Source organism: Lupinus angustifolius, chromosome LG16 (assembly GCF_001865875.1).
Source record: "Lupinus angustifolius cultivar Tanjil chromosome LG16, LupAngTanjil_v1.0, whole genome shotgun sequence".
Taxonomy (NCBI): Eukaryota; Viridiplantae; Streptophyta; class Magnoliopsida; order Fabales; family Fabaceae; genus Lupinus; species Lupinus angustifolius.
The window spans coordinates 385,030-405,617 of record NC_032024.1 but is presented as its reverse complement, the minus strand read 5'-3'; the positions used below and the strand labels follow the sequence as shown (position 1 = coordinate 405,617).

Below are 20,588 nucleotides of genomic sequence, written 5' to 3'. Positions count from 1 at the left end.
AGAAAGAAGAGCTTATTGAAAATGTAGAGAAAGGATTGTAGCATAAAACTCTTCAAAAGAATTAGAAGATGCAATGCTTGCAAAACTGAATGCAGAAAAAGCCTTGAGCTTGATACACACAAACACACACAGAGATATATCCTTTTACCTGTCCCTCATCCTGTCATGAACAAGAGTCATTTGTCGTCCTCTTTACTTCGAACGGAAGAAACTCGGCGCAAACCAAATAAGATCATAGGTGGTGCATGCTACATTCAAAACAAGGGTTAACTGAAATTGACATATGAATACTTCATGCACCCATGTAATTGCGACGATGGATTTGTGTAAAAAGTTGATGCTATTTTGTTGAAGAGAAAACTAGTAAATAAAATGACTGCTAATGAATGATACTGCAAACCAGTGCAATATCTAGGGAAATCACAGTATATGTATATATCATTGTTTTTCTCTTTCTCTTGGGAGTGAAGAGTTGACTAATCAACATATTTGAGTTCATAAGCTATTGAATGAAATACACAATCAAATTACAATTGCAGATATTCAATTTCATGTATCATGGTTGGAAGTATCTGCCTCCTTTTTGGAGTACTTGGTGACCCATTTCTGCTTGTTCTTCTGTGATGCATTCCAGTTTTGAGAAAATCTTGTAAGGCCTTCTCTAAAAGCTCCGAGATTTACCCCATTCCCAACCAAAATGCTTGTGACTCCCATTTTTGAGACCTATCATATGATGATCCATCCAATTATACAGCATACATTACAACTCAATGGGAAATGTAAAAGCTAATGTTGATAAAAGGAAATCACAGAATAAGTTCTATCACTGTTATTACTGCTTGGATGTTCCTATTCTCATCATCGAAAAAGAGCATGGAGTTGAAGGAGATTCCAGTCCTGGTATGAATTCTCTGGAAATGTTCTGTTTTGTGTGTCCAACTTGAAAATATTTCCTGAACAATGGGATAGGAGGGTGTTTGCATAAGATTATGTTCACTATTTTTGGGATATGCCAAATTGATTAAACTATGAAGAAAAAAACAGTCTTTATGACTAGAAAACAAACATGTAAGAAGTTCCAAATCTTTTGGATTATTTCAAAATAAATTACATTTCTATCATTTCAACCATACAGAAATAACTCTTACACAAATATTATTGACATGAGCAATTAAAAATTAAAAAATAGGCTAAATTGCAATTTTTGTTCCCTCAAGTTTCTCAATTGTGTAATTTTAGTTCCCTATTTTTAGGTGTGATTTTCATCCTCCAAACTTATATTTGAACCTTCACCTAAGTTAGAGGATAAATATAAAAAACAAGGATACTAAAAATCACAAAATTGAAAAACTTGAGGACAAAATTAAACTGAATTATTTGAGTGCAAACACATAGGATTTCAGTTACTTCACATCTTAATCATCAATTATAGGGAAATTTAACGGTTTAGATCTGCTCACTAATTCAAAACATCGGATTTTCCTATAATTGATGGCTAAGACATGGACTAAGTTTATCCTCTCCCTAAGATTTCACACAATGTAATAGTTTTCAGTTTTGAGAATACCTGTGCAACAAACATGGATTTGATACTCAATTTGTTAAGAAAAGCGTTTGCAATATCAGAAGTTGGAGAACGAGAAGCGATAGCAATATGAATGCCTTTGTCTTTGAGAGCGTATAATATTCCATTCACATGAGGGTATAGTGAAGGCATTTCACGCTTCGATCGACACTCACTTCAAATTCAAATTTGCAATAATAAGAACAACAACAATAATAACATAAATTAGGTTAGTGTTGAATGGGAAGAGAGAAAAGGAAAAAGGGAAATTGGTACCAATAGAAAGGCCAGAGAGTGTAATCGAGATCGAAGACAACAAGCTTTGGTAACACTTCTAACGTTCCAATTATCTGCAACGCTTCATCCTTCACCTTTTCTATGTCACCCATATCTTCCAAGCTACCATGCTCCGTTTTTTTCTCTTCATTTATATATACCATTGTTTTTATTTTATTCCCTCTTTCATTTTAAATTCAAGACTATCTTTTTGCACAATTGACTTGTGATTAACCAAAGGGTGTTGGTACAAGTAATACATGTTTGATTCCTTAAGTAAGGTCTCGAGTTCGAGTGTTGTGGATGGAAAGAATGTCCGTTAGAAGAGTTAGCCCATATATCCGTGGACATTCCCGACTCGAATATGATTGTCTCCAGTACGAAAGTACACGTGAGAAACTAAAACATTGACTTGTTATTCTGTGTGGAGCGTGCTAAGGTTGAGTATTGAGGTAGTATTTGAAAGGTATTCTCAGGCTCAAATCACTATGGAGAAATGGTGAGTATGAGCTGGGTCTAGGCCAAATGTTAACGTGATTGAGATAGTTTAGCTGGGTCTAGACCAAATGTTGATTGAGATAATTTTTTGAATTCAAATCCAATTTATACTTGATTAAATATAATATATATTATTTTATATAAAGTCATTTTAATATTACTTATTATTAAGTTAGCCTAAAACATTCAAAACCAAATTAAAAAACATATGAGATTATTACTTGCTAAAGATGGAATCAAGTTGAGACACAAGAAAGACCCATATCATCACAAAGAGGAAATCAAGATGGTGGGTAATTCTATCAACACCCAAAAATCATTGTTCACACCTAGACGGATAGATCATATGCTGGTGTAAATGGCTATAAATAGCCAAACAGATAGACCATCTATCTCAGTGTGAGCAATGGATTTTTGGGTCTGAATATAATTGCACCTAGGTCAGTCACAAGATCATGAACAAAACTGCGAATCACATTAATGGGGCGCAACATTCCTAGGCCCTACACCAAATCAACCTCTCAGATGTGTTAACTTGACACCCTTCATGCCCCCATCAAGCCTATATAGGCTAACATAAGCCATACGGGCACAGATTCTCTACACTCTATTATCTACTTACACACAAAATCAGAGACCTGAGGGTTGGAATCCCTCAATGGAGAACCCTTCGATGCTTAGCTTTTACATCTAGTGCAGGGAAGAAGCTCTGCTTCCTTCCATGGCTAAGTGTCTCGGATCTATTAGGAAAATGCTTTCCAAACTTTCACCTTCCGGAATAGAAAAATAACCTTGCAAGGAGAAAATTACATCTACACAGAATACTTGTTATATATACACTCTTTTGCTAAAGTTTAACTGTCTGTGATTGCCTCAATTTTGTCGCACCAAAATTGTGAGAACAAAGCTGATTAACAATTTCGGGGAGAGGCAAGGGTATTTTACACAATTAAATTTAGTATTCAAAGGCCACATGCTGATACAGCCACTGCTCTAATTCTATTTCATTTTACTTCTACCTGTCTTTGATTCGGGGTTTACTGCTTTCAAATATTAACATTCTATTTACCTATAGCCACCATGATGCTACCAACACTAGTCACAAGACATAAAACATACTTTTTTTGACATGCTTCTCGTTAATCGTTGTCGTTTTCTTCGTTCTTCTGCATTCATATGCTTTGACCTTTTAGAATCACATTTCACAGTTTTTGATGTTAGTGGCTCTTCCTTGCTAATTAAAGTATCATCTCCAACATTCATGCTGTTTTCCAGATCAACAATTTGATGGGATACTGAATTTATACTTCCTTGAAATGAGGAATGAGACTTCACACCCACATCAACAACATGCACCTCATTCAACTCCTGAGAATCCTGAACAACGTCCACGACTTCCATTTTGGAGGTTGATAAATACTCAACTGCATCTGTATTGTCTACAGTGTAAGACCACCATTCAGTTTTCTTGATAGGCTGGTCTTCATGAGCTCCTGTCTGTAATGTGTTCCAGGGTATGCTAGTAGATGCTCTTGAACATGAATGGCCCCCAACAGGTTCCACAAAATTTTCAGACATTCCCTGCAGTGATGTTTCGGGTGCTTTAAGATCTCCGCTGATATATGACATGGTTGGCAAATCAGATGCCATTATGGTGGCTTGAGAATTTAGTATCTCCAATGATAAAGCACTTCCCCCGCCAGACTCTTCAATTTCCTGCAGTGGGGCAAGAGACGTGGCATACATCAGATGATCTAGAATTTTTTGTGGAACAGGCTCACCAGTCACCACAATAAGTCGCTTTATGATTTACCTTTAATTTTAACTACTATGCAGATAAATAACTGGGTACCTGTTTTACCTTGCTAATTCCAAGGTGAAGAAAGAGGGGACACCATAGTCAAGGAAATTAAGCACTATTCATACCTTTCAAAGGTCTGTGGACTTTGAATTCTACCTATGAAATATAATTGGCTCTATCCCTAAACATCAAACTATCATTCCCAACCATCAATGCAATGACTACAATTAATTTACCTCTATTGGTGACATGAAGTTCATCTGATAACAAGTTGACATCTGCAGACAATTAGAAGAACCCGAATTTACAAGTGCCCCTTGTATGTTGGTGAAAACAAGTCCGGGTTCTCTCGAAGATGATGCAACTCTTAAAGGAGAAGTTGCTGGGAACAGAATATTAGTCTCTTGTTCAGTAGTTGAAATAGAAGGATTTTTCCCATGGCACATTTCTGGAAGAGAGCTTCCCCCTTGGGAATCTGCTTCCATGTGCTTGTTAGTGGCAGGTTCTTCAGAGGAATGGTCTTTATCAAGACAATCAGCAGATGGTGCTTTCGGAGAATAATCGTCAAGGATATTATAAATTAAATTATGTATATGAGATCGTTTAAGAGACGCCTCTGGCGGAGGGAACCAGTTGCTGCTCAACTGAAAATGGAAAGAAGAAAATTCAACTGTGACTGAAAATATTAAACAAATCAGAATGACAAAACTGTAAACATTTTGTATGATATATAAACTATAATAAAACAGTGTATTCATAAAATGCAGGTGGCAGAAAAAAGATGCATGAAAAAATTCCAGCAATAAGTAATTTACAAGAAATATTAATGTAACTAATTGAATTAGTAAAATTATGGTACACATGAGCATACTAACAAACATCTAGACACACAAGCAGAGTTTTACAAAAAAGGCACACAGGCAGACTTTTACAAAAAAAAGACACACAAGCAGACACATCAAATACAACCTAACATTATCATTGGACAGGCTCATATCAATTCCCAAAAAACAATAGAAAGTAACACTTCCCAACTTTTTGGCAGAAACAAAGGTGCCAAGGTCCAAGTGTACAAGTACACACATGAGCATACAATCAGAAGGAAGGGGGGAGAAAAACATCAGAAAAAAATTGGCATAAACCAGTTGTTTACCCGCACTACTGAAATTAAGGCTTGGTTGTTGTATATCAGTTGTTTACCGTCCAATTAAATTAATTTCCCTGATGATTTCTTGAGTAAAATATTGGCACAATAGGGTGCCCACATGTCATCTTTGGACAAAATCACAGTTTGTTGAACTAAATGCACAGAATCACTTGACCACATTATTTAAGCTGCTCATATAATCCTCAGTTTCAGTGTTTTTCTTAATTCCAGAAGAAAATCAGAGGGCGGTATCAGCAGCAAGCATATATACTCATGATTGTTCTAAATCCCAATCTCTTTCCATCTAGCACAGGACAAGACAGAATCAACCAGATCACCAGACTACAAATTGTTAATCCAAGATACAACAAACTACACTGCTACTTGAATTATGAAATTTGAAATGAAGTTAGAACTTAGAAGTAAGCAGTCTACCAAAGAAATAAATGCTATTACAAAAATACAGCATATTAAAGTTTTTTATGCAATGGGAAGTCACTCACAAAATTAGAGAACTTCGTCATTATCTTAAAAGGGTTGAAGTTAACAGGAGCTTCCTCCAGAAAGCGTTCCACATAATGGAGCAGAAAGAGGCCACAATCATAAAAATTCTCCTGCTGCGGCAACTATAATAAGATGAAAACGAAAACTTCAGTCAATGAGGTGTAGAATTTTATTCTATGTATTCATAGGGAGGGAGAATACCTCTAATGAGATGAATCGCAAATGTAAAAACTTTAAAACATCATCATCTGCCACATTATTGTGCCTCACTTTCCATTCTTCACATAGGTAACTGTCATTTCAGCAGATATAGGAGACAACACAAGACAGACTCAGTGTGCAATAACAGAAAGCATGTGAAATCTACTAAAAGAAGGTTTAGATTAAAAGATTGAGTTTCCTCTCTATAAAGAAACTACGAGTTTTAAGCCGTTTGGCAATCTATAAAGAAACTTTGCTGAGCAAACTTTGCAGAAACCAGAATCCATGAACAATATCCCATGTTGATTTACCTCACTCAATTATAAAAATAAAATCAGAAACCTCAGGAAATAACCAAAAATAGGAACAGAAAAGGTGAAAATTCATCAACTTATTCTCAACCATCATGAAGCTACCTTTGGAAAACATTCTTAAGACCTTTATGACTTCCTTTTAGAGAATCCATGTGCAAAATGCAAGGTACTTTGGAAGATTCTTTAAACTCTCCTACAAAACAGTCAAATAAAATGGAGAATGTCCCAATAAACCATAGATGATAGAATAACTCGAAGGAAAAGCATCTTACCTTTGAAGCATACAACTTCACCAGGATGACAAATTACAATCAAACTCCAGTGAAGACTGTCATCAACAAACATTAGTAATGTTTCTTTAGATGCAGCAAAATACAAATGAGCAAGCTAGATGCTTCAGTTAACCTATCACCTGTAGTTTATGGGAATTATGATATAATCTTTTTCAAAAAGGTTGACTCTCCTTGTCCATTTGCGTACACGCTGGAATGCTGCTTTACCATCACAAGCACTTGATGGATCTTTGTCTAAATCAGCAAGCTTCCGAAAGAAGAAGCAATTGAAAAAGTGACACCTGTCTTGTTTGTGATCTGGGATTTTATTTTTCAAATACCTGTAGATACACCAAACTTAGAAAATGTTAGTCCGTTCATTTGGAGCCTCAAAGAAAGCAGCATATCTAAACAATTAAGTACATATTATAATTGAAGAAGTTATAGAAAAAGAAATTGGTGAACAAGACTACTAAGAATAACTCAAAGAACATGATGTTCAAATAACTTTCTTTCAAGCTACAGGACGAAAAGGAATAACATTAATGAGATTATACGGAAACATGGTTGAATGTCTCCGCATGTGTATGTGTGGGTTGAGGGGGGATAAAAACGAACTTTTCTTAATAATAGTAGTCAACCATGGCATTATCACTGGAAAAAATTGAGTCGCAAACTCTACTATCATGCTTACTTGATATAAAAGTCAATGATAGTATCATTAATGAATGTTTCAGGCCGTAAGAGCTCAACATCTCTCTTACTAATAGAAATAGCATCAGGTTCCCCCTTTGGATAAATAACCTCCTCAAAAGCCTCGTCAAAACTGCAAAGATGATACATTAACAATCCGTTTCTTATCAACAAGAAAAAATGATAAAAGAATAAATTTATTAAGATGAAGAGAAAGAATTGCAAAGAGTAAAGAATCCTTCTAAACTGAAGAAAAAAACATAAAACAAACATGAATAAAGAGAAAATTAATGTACAATAGTTTCCCAATCCCTCAACATATATGTTAGACAAACCTCGTAAAAAGGACATGGGCATTGCACCATATGGACTCCAACTGCCTAATCTTATTCCAATCAATTGCCATAGAAACATTCAAAATATAGTTCCACTCAAACCAAATAAACCCTTTCATTCTAAGGATGACAAAGCACCTCCCAACTCACTAGATGATCAATTCTTGTATCCTGAAGGCCCCACTAGAGAAAAACCCTCAAGGTTATTGCCTTATTGATAAATCTTATCGAGTAACAGAAATCTCAAAAATGGTAGTAGAAATGCTCCTCTTACATGGGAAAATAATGCTTCTGAGACAAATGGTGGTACTGCTCCAATGGAGAAACACCTCCGTTCTTATCTGTATCAATGCTGCAGGGAAATAAAGTATAATACTAATTAACACCTTACACAAATCTAGCAACCTTTTCAAGAATAAACTATTGCAGGAAAATAAAAGAAACTGCAAAAGGCAAGCTGTGGGCAGAACATTTCCTGAACATGCACAAAGAAAAGTCAAATGAGGAAGACACTTTTTGCTTTTCTTTTCATTTCACTTCTAGAAATTGCCTTTTCGCTTGCAAGGATAAAGATGCGTACATCTATCCTCCTCAGACCCCACTAGGTGGGACTGGGAGCCCCATGCATTGGGTTGCCCTTTTTTTCATTTCCCTTTATCAACTAAGACAAGTTGTATACTTCATTCAACACTGAAAAAATAATAATCTGGGTCTTAAAAGCTAACATTGTTGCACTTATAAATAACATATTTCACACCTCATTAGTTATGAATTAAAAAACTTACTCAAAAATAGTACTCCATATAGCTGTGTATCGCATATCTAACAACTTGATAGCCTCTTCTGCCTTGGACCAGCTTGGATCATAAACTGCAAATCTCAACTGCTTGCAGCCTGCATGAGTTTAAGATAAGGTTATGGAACTTCAGCAAATTATTGATCGGTTCTGCACAAGGTCTAGCTGTCTAATATCTAAATCATAGCAAGATGGTCAATAAAAAACTATAACCTTAGTATGTCTAGATTTTTCCTGACTTTGGAAGGAATCTTAATTAAAATGAAATATCAAATAAAATAAGCAAGAGAAAGGCTTCCTAACCACCACAAATGCAATTAGCAGGTTTCCAAATTTAAAAGATATATGGAGCAAACACCTTTGGCACAAACTCATCCAGTTACATATTATTTTCAAATAAAGAATGCTTCCTGCTTATTCTACTAAATACACCACACTTTTTCTAGAATTCTATACGATTCTCAGTAGTGCATGGGTGTGGTGGATAGCATCCTTATTAGCAGGGTTATAATTCTCAATCTAGTTTCTTATGATCCCCTCCACTCTTCCTTGTTTATCTGTTTGCCTGTCTTCTACTTAACTTCCCTCTGAATAAAAATGCTAGGTCAAAGCATGCCATCTGTAGAGCACGGAAAAAAGCAACTATGACTATTCCTAAATTTTTAGAATAGTGACTAGGAATAAAAAATAAGTATACTATTCATTGCGGGACAAAAACATAAATATACCATCCCCCATCACATAAATCAACTTGGAACTAAGGCTTGTTTAAAGTATATATCTGTATCCGCTAATAATCTAAAGCTTCAAGTCTTCAACCACAGTAAGATATCTCAAAGACATGATCCGCTAATAAGTTCATTAAGGTAAAACCACTTTTGTGCATCATTCATGATTTTAGAAAACAATGGCCAAATAACTGACTACACTGTACCAAATAGTGTCACAAGCGAGCTGATTAACATTATCAAATCTATACTGATGCACAAAGTAAAAGAGAAAGATCATTGACATTATTTTCGAAAGTAGTGGCACCTAGATTTTTATTTATATTTCCAGCTTCTGTAGAACCTTTTGATTTGAGGAGAAGGTTGATCATGGCAGTTTCAACCTACAGGGAAAAAACAATGAAATTTTTTAGTAAGAGATTAAGCGAAAATAAATAGATGATACAACTTAACCTTTCCAAGCCAATGTGATTCAATTTTTGTAATATCTTCACATGCCCACTCAAGTTTGAAAGTTCCCCCAGCTCCATTAATTGTAGAGCCTTCAAGTTTCAGGGAGCTCCATGAGAAAATTAACCTTGACCTAGTGGCATATAAATCCTCGTATTGAATAAAGTCAGGGAAGACAACAACCACCTTTTTGATGTTGTCCTACACATGAAAAAATAATAAATCAAAACATAACATTATAAAATTCTATTTTGAATATCTCAGCAAGAACAAGATTAAGCAGATATTTATCATTTAAATCAGATATTATTATATATAAAATAGTTCCAATTGAAAATGAATGAACAATTCACAAGTACAACCATAATTAAGTTTTTCAGACACTTTTTTTAGACTGAGTTGCAAAAATTAGATCAAGTAAGCTAACCAGACCAATCACAGTGTACCAAAAGAGTGAATACCGACAGCTTTTGATTTCCAAAAATAATTTCAAAGACACCATCTTTATTATTAGGAAACTATTAGATAATAAGTTTAAGGCAACCAAATTAAGTCAGCGGAACAATAAATTCAATTATATAGAATTCAAGCACTACATGTCTACACATGCATCCAGGTCATTTATTTTATAATTTTCCAACCAAATGGTGACCTGGACAAACAAGACTGGAGATGGCCAGAAAAGGCTTGCTGGAGAATAATAATGAAGCAACACCCAGAAAGAGGCCTGGACACGCACTCGCGCTTGGGAAAACGTGAGTTTGGGAAGATTCCAGGAAACGGTGTGTGGTAGAGCATCAAAAATTGTAGTAAGATGTAGTTCCAGTGGCTGGCCGAGTGGAGGGCGGCTAAATCCGTGGTGCATTTGGCCAAAAGAGATACACACCACGCTCGTGCAGATATGAGAAAGTAGCCACTGGAGGACAGAGAAAGGGGAGAGAAAATGTGATGGTGATTAGAAAGATCTATGGTTTCGGTACATAGGGGAGGAAGAAAAGCATAGAGATAACGACATTATCACATTAGAGTTCCAGATTTTTTAGAACTTGGCAGTAGAATAGTGACTAGTAGGTCACTGAAGATGTTACCTCTCTGATACCATGTTGAGTTTGATGGTTTCAGTTTCAAGTCACAAAAGGAGGAAAAAGAGTGAAGAGTCAAAAGAATGAGATTAATATTGATATTAAAATGATGAGATGATACAATGGACAAAACAAATAGTCCTATTTATAAAAGAATTAAAAAAAGTAGTAGTAGACTGCTAGTCGTAATTGCATAAGGAAAAAATCACGGAACATAAATAAGAAATAAAGCGTAAGAGATTATCTAGGATACGTAAAAATATAATACGATAAAATAACCCTAACTGATGCTACTACTTAAGTGACATATTTTTCCCATAAAGCAAAAGAGATAGAGAAACTAGGACCGGATTTCATTTTATATTTCATTATGAACTCAGTTTTGATACATAGTATACATGAGTTACAACTAAGAAGCTATGAAGCACGTATACGCCAAAATTGGTGACGTACCTACGTAGTACTCATATCCCCAACCAATAATCATTTGATGCATTTGCACCCATATTTTTGGCGAGCTCCTTTTTTTGTTAACCTGGAAACAATCTATTTCCTTGCAAGGGTAAGATTGTGTACATCTACCCTCCCCATACCCCACTATTCTATTTATGCATCGTATGGTTCGTACCAGATAATTCGCACCCAAGCAACATCATAGCTATGAGGTAATATAATAAAGCATGTTCAAAAACACCATTGTATTTATGTGTCATATTGTGTTGGTACTTCACACCCAAGCAACATAGCTATTACCGATTAGGTAATATAATAAAGCAATGTCAAATGCTATAGAATCATGCTATTAGCCTATTAGGTAATATAATAAAGTCGTGACAGATAAACTTACAATGTCAAATGCTATTGAATCATGCTGCTCCACTAGCTGGTCCTCCAAGGGAACTGAAATCACAAAAACAAAAACTCACTATTAGTACATGGCAAGCCAGTACAAAATAGAGAAGTTTAGTACTGGTTATGAAAATGATAAATACACCATGTTTCACTTAGAATATCTGAAAGGGAAAGGGGGAAAACCTCCATCTTTTGAAGTAATTGAAGTTGAAGAATTTATTTGACTAAGGTCGTCATCATCTTCCGAATCTGAAACCACCTCAGTCGACTGATTCTGAAACAATATTAGCTTAACAACGTCAACAAAAACTCCATGGTTTAAGGCATGCATGACACATTATAGAATCGTAATGAACATAAGTAATTACTTTCGAGTCAAAATCACTTTCTACACTAATAGAATCTGAAATCAAATCAATCAACTGATTCTGAAACAAAATTTAACTTCACAGTCACCAAAAACAACTCCATAATTTAAAAAACATGCATAACACAAGATAAGAACATAAGTGATTACTTTCAAGTCAAAATCGCTTTCCACAGAATCATTAAAGCCAGTGATCTCTTTATCGGCACATTCTCCTAGCGGCGTGTCCATTCCCCATGAATTAGCATATCTGACTTCATGATCCACATCGGCCGCTGTACCGTTGCCGTCATCATCATCAACCTCTAACGGTTTGTTTTTATTAGAAACTTTCTCCGGCGAGCGTTTTGCTTCTTCTTCATCAGAATCAGATGAAACTTGACAAAAATAAAAGGAATCATAATAAAACCATTGAAAAAACGCACAAAAGTTTTTATATGAATGATCAATGATCAGTACCTTCATTGTCAAGGTCAATCGGATCATCACTGGTAGCAACATTCTTCAACGGAGTTTCGGAACCACGCGCAACTACACAGAATCGAGAATTGTAACCGCGAATGCGAATTATAAAAAATGAAGGAAAAATCGAAATGAAGTGAAGTAACTTACAAGCTTTGAGGAAATGGTATTTGACAATGGGAGAGTGAGTGCTAGGGTTAGCGAACTTGCCGAGTATTTCCTGAGAAGTTTTCTCGACGCGTTCGTCTTCTTCGTTGAACTCGAACACATCGTATTTCTTCGCTGAGGAAGAAGAACTGTGCCGAGTCATTGAGCGAGTTACTGAGTGAGCGGAACCGAGTCAGTGTAAGAGAGAGAAAAAGAAAGAGAGTCTCGTTTGAAATTGAAAATTACAGAAATGTTAGGGAGATGTTATTTTTGGTCTTTCCATTTATATAATATTTATATTTCCTTTAAACTTTCAACTACTGGACCAATGTACTTAAGCCATATGGATCACATCCCTAAATTTCCAGGTTAATTAAAATGTTGATGGTTCGATTTGTGAGAACGACATTTATTTTGTAGGGGTAACTACATATTTAAAATGATTAATTTCTTCTTACCAAAAGATGAGGAATATTACTAGTAAATGAACTTAGCGATCAACAATACATTATTTTACTTTAATTTTGCAAACAAGCACATTTCATTCTACAATCAAGATTAAGTACTACATGATTTTATTTTTTTTGAATTTTTTGAAATGTGTATATAACTTGTTGGTGATTTATGAAGAAAATAGTGAGTTGATGGACAATGATGAAAAAATCAATTATGATAAAAGGAGATGAAAAATCATTGAGGCAAATATAAATTTGCAAATAGTAGTAAAAATATCCGAGTAGCTAATTTTTTGGAATATACTAATTGTGCTGAAAATAGTAATATTAATAAGTGATCAATAGCTATGTGGTGATTGTTTAACTCAAAAGAAAAGTCTTACACTAATTCATATCTTTAAAGCTTCCCTTTTCAGTAAAGGGCATTTCCAAAAGTCTTTATAAATTGGCTTTTAGAGATGTCTTTTTCTGAGTACCCAAATATAGTTTTAAAAAGAAGAAGATTGTGGAAGTGAAAATCATGGGAATACTTATGTAAATAAATTTTATAACTTTGAGATTTTGCACTTGCCTTAATTTGGTTTAATTATATTTGATGTCTCTTTTATTTTAAAAGTTATATTTATCTTGCTTTTATGGAATGTTAACATAATTTCAATATTCCCCTTCAAGGAAGTGTGGGTATCACCATAACTGGATAACATAAATAATAGAGGGATTGTTAATTTTTATACATGAAAAAAAATAAGAAAATCTTCTTTGGATTTGCCAAAAATCTTTGGAATTCATTTATTTCTTACAGGTGGCTTGTTTTGATTTTAGCGCATTTCATATAATAGGTTTTATGGTCTTGAAATATGGGTGTCCGATCATTATGGACTAACCGGAAGGGTACAACCCGTAAATCTCGCATGGGGTATAGAAGGTTTTGATACTTTTGTTCCGAAATATTTAAGGTGAATTAAGTGTTAGAATGATTCCATCGTGTAACTTTTTTATGTAGTAACAAAAATCTAAAGAAGAAGAATCTTACTACACAATTAACTTCTACATACAATAATGAAGAAACAAATTATTACCCGATTGAGACATTAATACTTGAAGTTGGATAGACAATAATCAAATATTATCCATTATAAAGGTTAGGAATTCCTTACTTTTTGAACTAAAATATATATTTAAATAAACTATAAAATGAAAAAAGAAAGAAGGAAAATATGAGAGACTAAATTACCATGGGTTATGTAGACTTACATAATCTATTTTCTGAATATTTGATGAAATAAGGATTATTACTACTTAAAAGTTGCCATAATTTGCTATTAAATTAACATTATTGTTAACTATATAAGGAAAAAATTAATAAGGCCTTTTAAAACATTGTTTAATGAGCAAAAACAAGTTATTTATGGTGTGTTTGCTTTGACCATTTTCAATGAAATCAGAAAATGAGAGTGACAACATGTTTGTTGTGTTGTTTTCATTTCATATTTTTTAAAACATGAGCTTCATTTCCGGAAATTTTGAAAATGAAAAAATATCATTTCCAATATTTTCAATAATAAGACAATGACATTTTATTGAAAATTTTAAGACTTTTATTACTCCATTCGATCTATATCTTTTAATGTTTTAACATTTTCATGTTATTCCAAATCTTTTGATGTTTTGAAAACCCAATATACATTTATATTTTACTTTCCAATTATACTCTTATTTATTACTAATATTTTCTCCACATGTTTCTTCATTTCATTTTTAATCCAGTTTTTATGTGTATTAAATGTGACTACTTTAGTCAAATTTTATTGAATTTTTACTTCATGTAATATTTTTTGAAACTATGTGCATAACCTTCAACATCAAAAGATGTGGAATGAGGGGAATATTATTTTCAATTACTCTCTTCACTAATCACCAAAATGCAGAAATCAATTGATGATGGTCTCCCTTGTCCTTACTATCACACATCTTCATAATAAAATTTATTTCTTTATCTCTCAACATAACAACTTTTCTTCGTCTCTCTTGTGATATTGTTGAAATAGTTCGATGATGATTATGATAATATATGATTTTGGGATGAAAATTGACGCTTCTTAATGTTACTACAACCTTAATTAAATAGTATAGCATCGTTAGTAATTTTATTTTAATTTTACCTTTTTGGAGAGCATCTGCAACTACATGACGTTCATTATGACTTTTCACACGCTTTTGTAATAGCAAATGACCAAGTCCAACAACTAAAAATGTTCAACGTATTATTGACATAAAATACATTGGAAAAAAAATGTAAGTATCAAATATGTAGACATTCTATAAAATCATTGGTTTGACTATTTTAGTGATTAGAATTTAGAATTAGATTCATTGCAAGAGTAATTGTCCTGGTTTATGAAGTTTAGAGTGCATAGTTATGAAAATGAAAATGATAATAACAAACATGTTTTCAGGAAATGAAAATTGTTTCTTAAAAATGAAAATAGGAAATAGAAATAGAAAATATTTCCTGAAACCAAACACACCCTTAAAGTGCGGGGTGCATGTAATATTCATATCAAATGTTGTTAGCCTAGTCGACCATCTGAGTTGGCCAAGTCTATTATAGATAAGTACTAATTACTTTTCTCATGTTAGACGGTTCTGACAGGTCCACACTATATGAATAGTTAACTTATATATTGTGGTAGGTCGAGTAAGCATATCCTTGTAATTTAGCAAAAAATGGGTGCGATGTGGGTGTGACATGCAGCTTGTGGCAAGTGTATGTTTAGTTTAGGGGATATGATAGTCTTGTGCATACGACATGGGAGGTGGATGGCAGAAGTGGTCCATGCACTATTGTTTAGATCGTGTCTGATTGTCCAATCAAAATTTGAGGATACCCATAATGGACTTGTCTTATACAACCTCAGATTGACAACTATCACGTTAGTCTGATCATGACAAATCTTTTAGACTGAAATGAAACACAACTAATTTAGTTCGATCATGTATATATTTGAAAAATATAGTTTGCATAAGTAAAAAAAAATGAGACTTAGGTTAGAGAAAATCTACTGTTTCACCCAAAGAATAAATTTCTTTAGTATTTTGACTAAGAAAAATTAATATCACCGACTTGTATTTACCTAAGTAAAAGGCTTATATCAACAAAGAGTGATCTATCAGTTGGAAAAGTGAGTATAAGTATGAAGGTCAAATAACAATATTTAATTTATTAAAATAGTATTTGTTCAAAGGAAAGTCATAAAGATGAATAACTTTTTATCAAAATAATGAATGATTAAGAAAAATAGAAGAGTTCATGTTTATGAAAGAAGATGTTTCGTATTCAATGCTCGAATTCAATATATATAAAAAAATCATCAATAAATAAATATCAGCAATTAAGAAATCAATAAATTTCAACACTTCACATTAAATATGTAGAAGAAATTTTGGTAACTTTTCGTGATTAAAAAGACCGCGAAGAAGACAAAAATTATACATTTTTCTGTTACTATTTTTTTCTTATTCTACATTTTGATGATATATATATATATATATATATAGTTTCAAATAATTGATTAAAGTTAATATTTCCATGATTTTATAAGTTATTTTTTGTATTTTGAAATTTTAGAAATTAATAAGAGATTTATATCTTCTTTATTATTACAAGTCAAAATTATGACTTTAGATTAAAATTTAGATAATCAAAATAAAAAACCACAAGACCAAAATAAAAGCATGAAATAACTTAGAAAATTAATTATATAATAAAATTTACCTATAAATTGTGAGATCTATCTCTTTTTTTCTAAAAAGGAAAATTACTTATATCTTGATGTAAATAGTATTAGAAATAACATTGTTGTTCTTGCGAAGTAAAAACATAAAAAACATAGAAAACTAATAAACATAATAAAAATCACCTATATTATGAGATCTATCTCTCTTTTTCTGAAAAGGAAAATCATTTACATTTTCATGTAAATAATATTAGAAATAACATTATTGTTCTTCGGAAGTAAAATACACCTTGTCCGAAAGACATAGATCACTTATCTTGGATGATGTTTTATTTTTTATTCCGACTTAATCAGAATATTACATTTTATTTTTAAAAAAATATTCTTTTATTTATGTAATAACATATGATTCATCCGAGATAGAGAATAAGACACAGTTGTTCCAAACACCCCAATCACACGTCATCAATCTCACGTCCTTTCTGGTTTATCCAAACACCCCAATCACTTTTTCACCCCACACACAAACTCTCTCTCTCTTAAGACTTAACATTTACTAGTTCAATTCACTTCACTTTTCTAACTTCAAACTTTAAACCCTTCAATTTCAAAATGGATGCTCAAGGTAGTGGCGGTGGTGGAAGAGCTGAAGCGGAGCGGTGGCTTTTCACGGCGAACAAGCTTTTAACCGCACGTGACTTGCACGGTGCTCGTTCATTCGCGATCCGTGCCAGAGAATCTGACCCGAGATATGAAGCGACGGAGCTTCTACTCGTTGTTATCGACACTCTCCTTGCCGGTGAGGTACGGATCGGAGAGCATTTACTCGATTGGTACTCAATCCTTCAGGTACTTCGATACACTCATAGTATTGAGTATATTGCTGCACAGTACCGTCGTCTCGCTATACTCCTCGATCCTAATCGGAACCCTTTCGCTTTCACAAATCATGCACTTCAGCTCGTGCATGATGCGTGGTCTGTCTTGTCTAACCCTAACAAGAAAATTATCTATGATAATGACCTTAGGTTGTTGACTGAACCACCTCAACAACGGCCTCCTCCTCCTCCTGTGGTTACCGGTTTTCAATTCCCTCCTCCCAGACAAAACCAAGATCAAAACCAGCATCAGCTCAATCAGAATCAGACTCCTGTCTACCAGAGTCAACAACAACAGCAGCAGCAGCAGCAGCAGGTTCCGATTAGGAAAAACCCTAAGCCTTCGAATCAGGCTAGGGTGGTGGTTGTTGAGGAAGAGAGGCATAATGAGACTGAACCTGAACCGGTTCAGGTGAACCAGACTGGTGACGCGACATTGACTCGGTCTGAGACTGTGCCAGTGACTGAGACTGAAAATGAGGTACCGAGTTTTTGGACTGCATGTCCTTATTGCTATGTTATGTATGAGTATCCTAAGGTGTATGAGGACTGCACTCTCCGGTGCCAGAGTTGCCGGAGGGGGTTTACTGCACTGGTGGTTAAGGCACCACCCAATTTGGGCATGAACGATGATGGTTACTGCAGTTGGGGGTTTATTCCGGTAGGGTTTTCAGGCAACTCCAAAGACTTGAGTGGGGGTTCTTCTGAGTGGAACCCGTTTTCCCCTTTGTTTCCTTGCCCTCTGAAGGGTCGGAGGGGTCGGAAGGGGCCTGTGGCTTACTATGATCAGGAAGCTTGTACTGCGTTTGTGGAGAAAGAACTTTCGGATTCGAGTGATGATTCCGATGACGGGGACTGGCGGAATACTTACACTAAGAAGCTGAGGAAGAGGGCAAGGGGGAGTGGAAGGAGGACAGGCATTGCCTCTGCTAGTGGTGTTGTTAGGAGGTCAGCGGTTGATAGGCCAAGGAGGGGGGTTCAGAATAGTGCCGAGGATGGCAATGTGGCTAATGGTGAGGCTGTTAATGGTGACGGTGGTGGTGGGTCTGCGCCTGCGGTGCCAGTTGCTGCGCGGCCAGACACGAGCAAGAAGACTGTGTTGGTTGGTGCCAGGAGGAGGGCTGCAGGAAACTTGGGGAAGTTGGATTTGAATGTGGAGTTTAGCAATGAGGTGGAAGAGCATGCCCCTGGAGTGAGTGGACGGAATGGCAGGAATGCCAGTGGGAATGCGACTGGGACTGGACATGCCGAGGATAACATTGAAGGCATTGGGTTTTTTGAGGGGCTTGATGAGTTCCTCAGTAGCTTACCCATTCTAAATGTTGTTGCCGATGATAAGGTTAAGGGTCACTAGTGTTGTAGGCACCTGTTTTTGTTGTTGTTGTAGATGTTACTTGGATGTTGGTACTTATTGTCGCACAAGATGCTGCTGCTAGTCTTATAATAACTTGTGTCAATGCCTCCTCGCTTTCTTTTGAACAATCTTAGGAGGATTAATTTATTTGGTTTAGAATTTTATTTATGTCGAGGAATGATATTTGCTGATTGAAATTTTAATTAAACTTTTAATCAAATCACACACATTCACACTAATAACCACGACAGCTTGGTTTGGAGTTCTACCTGGCTCTCAACTCCAACTTGTTTGAATGACAGCCATCTTATTTGCATTTAGGTATTATCTGTTCATCCGTTGGTGCACTAACCATGCTTGTTAGCAAAACCTTGTCCTTTGTTTTGTGTTCAGCATGTTTACTTGATTCATGTAGTCGTTGCTACCTAATTGGATCACAAGGTTTGGTTTTGTTGTTGTTTTGGTGGTTTTTCTTCTACCATGTTCCTTTTTGGCATTCATGTCACTTTACACTTGTTTTTGCTTGTTTGTGAAAGGCTCATCTAAAGTGTGTTTGTCTCTAAACTGAGAAGGTAAGGGTGTTTTAGTGGTTGAGGTTTGTATACACTTCGGCCACAGTAAGGGTGTACTCACATGAGAGACTACTCGCTTTAAAGGAGCTTCACCCTTGTTTTGCAAGGAAGAAGTTTTTAATGTGTTAAAATTTTGTGAATGAAAAAAAGTTGAAAGAAGCTGAAATTCGGTTAAAAGGCTCTTATCTCTAGTCTAAGTTGAGTTCTCCATATCATATTGTTTTGCTTATATGTAAATTTATTAGACAAGGCTTATGGTTTGTCTACTTGCATCAGCTTACCAACTGATATTTTGCATATTAATCTGACATGCCATGTGTTCGGTATGTTATACCGATATATTTACGGGGTGATGTGAAATGTTGGGTTTCTATTAGATGCTGCTTATCCTTTCCATATTCTAGGTGGCCCTCCTTTGTTTGTGAACTTGTATTCCTTTTAAGAAGTAGGCTAATATCGACTTCGAAGGCTTACATTTGCTTCAGATGTAGCAACTTACCGGGTGCTTTGTGCATTCCCTTTCGAGTCATCTACTTGATCTTAAGTATAAATCTGATCAGAAAGAGTTAGTGTTGTACTGCCTTTCATCATTTGAGTCATAGGATGGGGGTCTCACTGCACATGCCCAAACCGATGGATCATCTGTCATTGTAAATTGCCAGACAGGCCATTCATCTCGGCGTGGGCGCTGATTTTTTAGCGTCGATAGAATTGCCCCTCAATGCTTAATGAGTTCTGAAAAAATGGTGTTTTCTAAGTTGGTCTGCATAGTGCATTTTCCCCTGAATTGGATGTGGTTATTATTCTGGCACATGGCATTTTCTAAAAGTCAATTTTTTAGACGTTGCTAGTGCTATGTTTCATGCACAGGAAACTAGCATGCACACCCTTTAAGAAGCCATCATTAATGCAATCCGAGTGTAATAACCCGACCTAAGTTCGATATAACCCGACATAAACCATCATTAATGATTCAATATCGTGCATATGGACTAGTACCCTATGTTTTAGTTTTGCTGTTTTTTTATCTTTGCCTTGTACCAAAAACAAAGTTGGTATCTATTTTGTTTTAAAAACTATACTAGATGTTTAATTGTCATTAA

The 20,588-nt window shown here is 35.0% G+C and overlaps 3 protein-coding genes and 1 long non-coding RNA gene across 4 annotated transcripts; 2 read left to right on the top strand and 2 right to left on the bottom strand.

The window, feature by feature from the left end:
* On the bottom strand, positions 365–2,019 carry LOC109329563 (magnesium-dependent phosphatase 1-like). Its single transcript, XM_019563253.1, has 4 exons — positions 1,841–2,019; positions 1,568–1,739; positions 837–953; positions 365–723 (listed from the first exon to the last, which is right to left on the bottom strand). The coding sequence occupies exons 1-4, from the start codon at positions 2,002–2,004 to the stop codon at positions 550–552; spliced, it is 627 nt and encodes a 208-aa protein (XP_019418798.1). The 5' UTR covers positions 2,005–2,019; the 3' UTR covers positions 365–549.
* On the bottom strand, positions 3,126–12,757 carry LOC109329559 (probable ubiquitin-like-specific protease 2A). The gene is made up of 17 exons (XM_019563246.1): positions 12,493–12,757; positions 12,340–12,411; positions 12,031–12,257; positions 11,697–11,787; positions 11,509–11,561; positions 9,583–9,780; positions 9,437–9,512; positions 8,391–8,499; positions 7,880–7,957; positions 7,272–7,403; positions 6,718–6,918; positions 6,578–6,633; positions 6,408–6,498; positions 5,992–6,082; positions 5,790–5,912; positions 4,376–4,783; positions 3,126–4,054 (listed from the first exon to the last, which is right to left on the bottom strand). Exons 1-17 carry the CDS (start codon positions 12,650–12,652, stop codon positions 3,434–3,436), a joined length of 2,787 nt encoding a protein of 928 aa, XP_019418791.1. The 5' UTR covers positions 12,653–12,757; the 3' UTR covers positions 3,126–3,433.
* LOC109329566 lies at positions 9,667–11,462 on the top strand. The gene is made up of 3 exons (XR_002105549.1): positions 9,667–9,774; positions 11,229–11,233; positions 11,436–11,462. It is a non-coding gene; the product is annotated as an uncharacterized LOC109329566 (long non-coding RNA).
* On the top strand, positions 17,177–19,133 carry LOC109329562. The gene has a single exon (XM_019563252.1). It carries the CDS (start codon positions 17,294–17,296, stop codon positions 18,911–18,913), a length of 1,620 nt encoding a protein of 539 aa, XP_019418797.1. The 5' UTR covers positions 17,177–17,293; the 3' UTR covers positions 18,914–19,133.